Source organism: Sinocyclocheilus anshuiensis, unplaced genomic scaffold (genome assembly GCF_001515605.1).
Source record: "Sinocyclocheilus anshuiensis isolate Anshui unplaced genomic scaffold, SAMN03320099.WGS_v1.1 scaffold2522, whole genome shotgun sequence".
In the NCBI taxonomy this organism is placed as follows: Eukaryota; Metazoa; Chordata; class Actinopteri; order Cypriniformes; family Cyprinidae; genus Sinocyclocheilus; species Sinocyclocheilus anshuiensis.
The window spans coordinates 56,936-61,507 of NW_015551195.1; the positions used below are offsets into that span (position 1 = coordinate 56,936).

The window sequence follows — 4,572 nt, forward strand, 5'->3', positions numbered from 1 at the left end:
TCCAAGGGAACGTACACGTTACATTCAAAGGGCATTAAAGTGTTTATTTACAGAGGTCAATTATGTCACACTTCACACTTCTCTAGTAAGTTTCATCTGTGTGTGAAGACAGTAGCGCAAATCCATGAATGAATGGTTCAAAGTGAAATAAACTTCAACGGAATAAAGTTGAATGGAATTGAATTAAAGTTGAATAAACTTCAACTTTACTGTTCAGTGCACTGATGTCAGACTCATTTTGAATAAAGTTAAATAAAGTTTATTGATAAATTGTTAAATGCCCTGCCTCCATCATTACATATCTTTGTCGCATCATTATAAGTGTTTGATCACCACATTTGAGTGATCATTGCAAAAAATGTGTTTACGTACATATATTCTATTTATGTATATACTGTATTCTATATATAGTACCAGTCAAATGTTTGGACACACGAATGGGAAAGTGCTCTAATTGAAAGTATACAATTGTGTTTGAAGAGGTTTAGCGTTGCTAATGATCAGGTTTTCTGTCAGAAAATGCACAAACACATGTGATTCCTTAGTTTTACTGTTGTTTATTTGATCAGAACTCTCAACAACACATTTAACATTGAAGACATTTTATCTAATCAAGCTTTATGTGCCATAAAACAGATGGTATGTACCGTATATTTTCTATTAAACTAAAGCTTATTTGTACATATTAATGCTTCTCTAGAGCTTTGCCACAACAAAAGTCTAAGTGAGATCTAGCCAACAGAACCACATCTGAACCACTTTGTTGAGCCACCATCGGTTGTAACCTACAGCAATACTGATTACTAGAATACAGTGAAACATAAAACACATAAATGTGTTATTTAGCTGATTTGTGGTGAATCAGAGATGAGCGTTTGGCTGCGGTCCATCCTTTCTGCCAGCCGTGATAGTGAATGATTCCTCCTGCGATGACTGTAGCCAGAAAAAACACAAGCACAGCCAGACCAACACCACCGAACATCAGCACACGCTCTGACAGTGTCACCCCATCTACACAGAGACACAAAACATTCATAAACTAATTAAACAACGGAATAAAGAAAGAGATAGTTCAGACACTAATTTTGATTGATAGTTCTGTAGCGAAACAAAAATGGTTCTTCTATGGAATCACTGCAAAAATCCCTTTTGGATCCTTTATTTTTTAAGATTGTAGTCAGACCAATGAACTGTTTGGCTTTTGCTTTGATAACTTCCACACTAATACACTTGACTGAAGAATTAATACTGATTTTAGAACTTATGAGTTATGAAAAATGATACACAAGCAAGAATGATTTCCGCTCTCACCTGTGATCTCAGCATCCTCTGGCGGTTCTGTGACGGAATTAAATTTGTCCTCTCCGTCTGTCAGCTTGTCTGAAAATATTTTAAATATATGATCACTTACTCAAACACTAAGAGTTTCAATATTAGCAGCAAACTCCTCAATAACACCCATGATTTCAGGAATCATTCATATCTGGAGCACAAACACTGCATAAAAATAAAGGTTCTTCATGATTCCACAGAATCTTTCCATTCCACAAAAATATTATTTATAGTGGAAAAAGCTTCTTTGGGTTATTAAAATGTTCTTCACACTAAGAAAACAATTAAGTAGAATTCACTGAATGGTTCTTTGGGGAAGCTAAAATGGTTCTATGATATTTCTGTGAAAACCCCCTTTGGGAACCTTCATTTTTAAGAGTTGGAATAAACTGAGCAACAGTAAAATAATTAACACAAATCTCCTCATTGAAATCATTATAAAGATTTGAGAGAAACTGGGAAGTCAGCAGTACTAACCCTCCATCTGTAGTCTGATGGGTTTGTTGAAGTGCATTTCTGAAGTCACTGATTTTGTTCCACAGAAATAAAGACCTGCATCTGATTCTGTTAGTTCAGAAATAACTAGCGTGACTGTGTTGATCTCCACATCTGCTTCAACTGTCAGACGACTCAAGTTTTGATTGTACCTAACTAGCAGTTTTCTTCCTGACGTACTGCTAGTCTTAGCACATATTAGTTGAGTTAGTTGTTGAGAATACTGGTGATACCAGGCCAACTCATATCTGTTGGTCATGTTGCAGTTCAGGCTGATGCTTTCTCCCTTCTGAACTCCTAACAGAGTCACTTCATGTTCTGAAACATCTGGAGAAAAATAGATAAACCAATTCTCTGAAATAGTTTTGATAAAAATAATAGTTGTATTTGAGGTTAAAATGGTGAATGCACGTTTAAAGAGTATTCTTACCACTGGAAATTATTTGCATAATCCAGGAAGAAAAAACACAAACAAAGATGGCTTTCTCCATTGTGTCTGTCCTTCGTGAAGGTGTTGATCAAACTAAAGGTTACATCATGATGCTGAGACACTAAAACCACAAAGTTTCCATTTCCTTTCACAATCATATAGTGTAAAATAACAGCTATAACTTTGAGTGCTGTGTTTTTGTTACAGCTGTACTGTTTTGTAAATTATGCTTCAAACTTCTATGTGCAATTACATAAAGAAAATACACGTTTTATTGAATGTGGTCAAATATGAAGCATATATAGACAAAGCAAAAGTATTTATCAGCTTCATCAAATGTAAACACTAAATGAGGCTATACTCAAAGTTTCTTTCATGTTTAGCAACTTTTATTAAAATCTGATTTCCAAAATATAATCCAAATTTAAAATGTGTCACATCAGTAGGGTTTTCATCACAGATCATGTTGTTATTATTACAGTATTTAAATTAAAGAAACAAAAATATTAAACGTCAAGGCCATTTGAGCTAACTAGAGAATCAAGTTCATAATTTCACATTCAGAATATTTCTTCAGAAGAACCAAGCTATAGTAGTACAAATGGTAAAGTAGTAGTGCAACACGAGCATGTAGAAAATAAGAATAATTTATCATTAAAACATACAGGTGCTTTGGTTGGTTTGATTACACTTGGTTTGATTGCTTGGTCCAAAACAGAGTTTGATTGCTCCCCTGCCACCGCTGGATTGTGTTCACAGTGTATTTTTTTCAGCCGCTTTCCCATGTTGCTGTGTAATGGAGACATATGAAATCGATAGCATTGCTTCCCTCGCTTTTATACTTTGGTTTTGAACCTTCTTTCTAAGCATCAATACAGAATGGCAGCAAAAAATGAGCTGCCAAAAGTGGCATAAAAATGTCAGAGAAATATAAAACGATTAATTTAAAGTTGTTGATCATATATATGTATGGGGGGAAATTTTTTTTTACATTTTTCTAGCGAAATATGACATCCATTTGAAACAACAGAGAAATATAAAATTATTAATTTAAAGGGGTCATATGATGCGATTTCAATTTTTCCTTTCTCGTTGGAGTGTTACAAGCTCTTGGTGCATAAAGAAGATCTGTAAAGTTGCAAAGACTAAAGCCTCAAATCCAAAGAGATATTCTTTATAAAAGTTCAGAGTCAGCCACGCTTACCTAAAACGGCTCGTTCTAACACGCCCCCACATGTCTACATCACGATGTGGGAAGATTTGCATAACGCCGCCTAAATGTTCACGCAAGACTAACGCTTCCGGTCTGGCAGTACGTGGGAAAGGAGACCAGAGGCCTTTTTTTTTTTTGAATGGATGTCAATGGAGCAGAGGCTTCACTACACTGAATAAATAGCTTTTTAGAAGAAACAGCTCATCATTTAATGAATCAACAGCCTATCAGCTAATCTCCAACATGTTTTACACTAAACAACACTTTTGGATTGAATTAGGCTATTTTAAGAGTTTACACCGAAAAATTGGCATTTTATAAGAGAAGTCACTGACTTTTTGCGGCAGGTGGGATTCAGCTTGTGGCACTTCTCATTCATTCCTATGGCATCCGTAAACGGCGATTGAGTGTCGCACAACTCTGACTGAATTCCGTGATATCAAGGCTATAATGTGATTGGTTATTAAGGCACACGTGATCCAAGTTGACCGTTACGCTTTCTCCAAATTAAGTAATACAGACCCTCTCATCTCCCAATAGTAAGACAATCTCTGCCCTGTATGCAGGTGGGATTCAGCTTATGGCACTTCTCATTCATGAAATTCAACTCTGTCACAACTCTGACTGAAATTCAATTACGTCAAGGCTGTGTAATGTGATTGTAATGTAATTGTTGCCGCCGCTGGCATGTCGTGGAGACGCTGTGCGTTTCCAAATATGCTAAGGGGCGTAACATTTCGGTCACACGCTTGAGGTATTCGGCCAATCACAACGCACTGGATAGCTGGCCAATCAGAGCACACCTTGCTTTTCAGAACGATAAGCTTTGTAAAAATCGACGCGTTTCAAAAAGGCGGGGCATAGAGGAGAAACAATAATGTACAGTATGTGGAAAATAATGTGTTTTTTTAACCTTAAACCGCATAAACACATTTCATTACACCAAATACACAAAATAATGTTCTTTTTAGCAACATCATATGACCCCTTTAAACACCAGCTAAAAAAAAATGTTTTTAAGTCAGTCATTTCTATCTTTTGCTGTAGTGTGTCAGTAGGAAATATCAGTTTACATTTCCAAACATTAATTTTGCCATTAATT

General features: G+C 35.8%; 1 protein-coding gene across 1 annotated transcript; it reads right to left on the reverse strand.

Annotated features, from left to right (window-relative positions):
• Positions 1–560: 560 nt before the first annotated feature.
• LOC107663360 (uncharacterized) lies at positions 561–2,328 on the reverse strand. Its single transcript, XM_016453570.1, has 4 exons — positions 2,258–2,328; positions 1,810–2,154; positions 1,312–1,380; positions 561–1,011 (listed from the first exon to the last, which is right to left on the reverse strand). Exons 1-4 carry the CDS (start codon positions 2,316–2,318, stop codon positions 839–841), a joined length of 648 nt encoding a protein of 215 aa, XP_016309056.1. The 5' UTR covers positions 2,319–2,328; the 3' UTR covers positions 561–838.
• Positions 2,329–4,572: the final 2,244 nt, after the last annotated feature.

What these genes read in the sequence shown, in the direction of transcription:
- LOC107663360 (XM_016453570.1), bottom strand. Translation starts at nt 2,318, where the DNA reads ATGGAGAAAGCCATCTTTGTTTGTGTTTTTTCTTCCTGGATTATGCAA. An exon ending in TATGCAAATAATTTCCAGTG is followed by an intron (nt 2,155 to 2,257) that starts GTAAGAATACTC and finishes ATTTTTCTCCAG; the next exon opens with ATGTTTCAGAACATGAAGTG. An exon ending in CATCAGACTACAGATGGAGG is followed by an intron (nt 1,381 to 1,809) that starts GTTAGTACTGCT and finishes AAATATTTTCAG; the next exon opens with ACAAGCTGACAGACGGAGAG.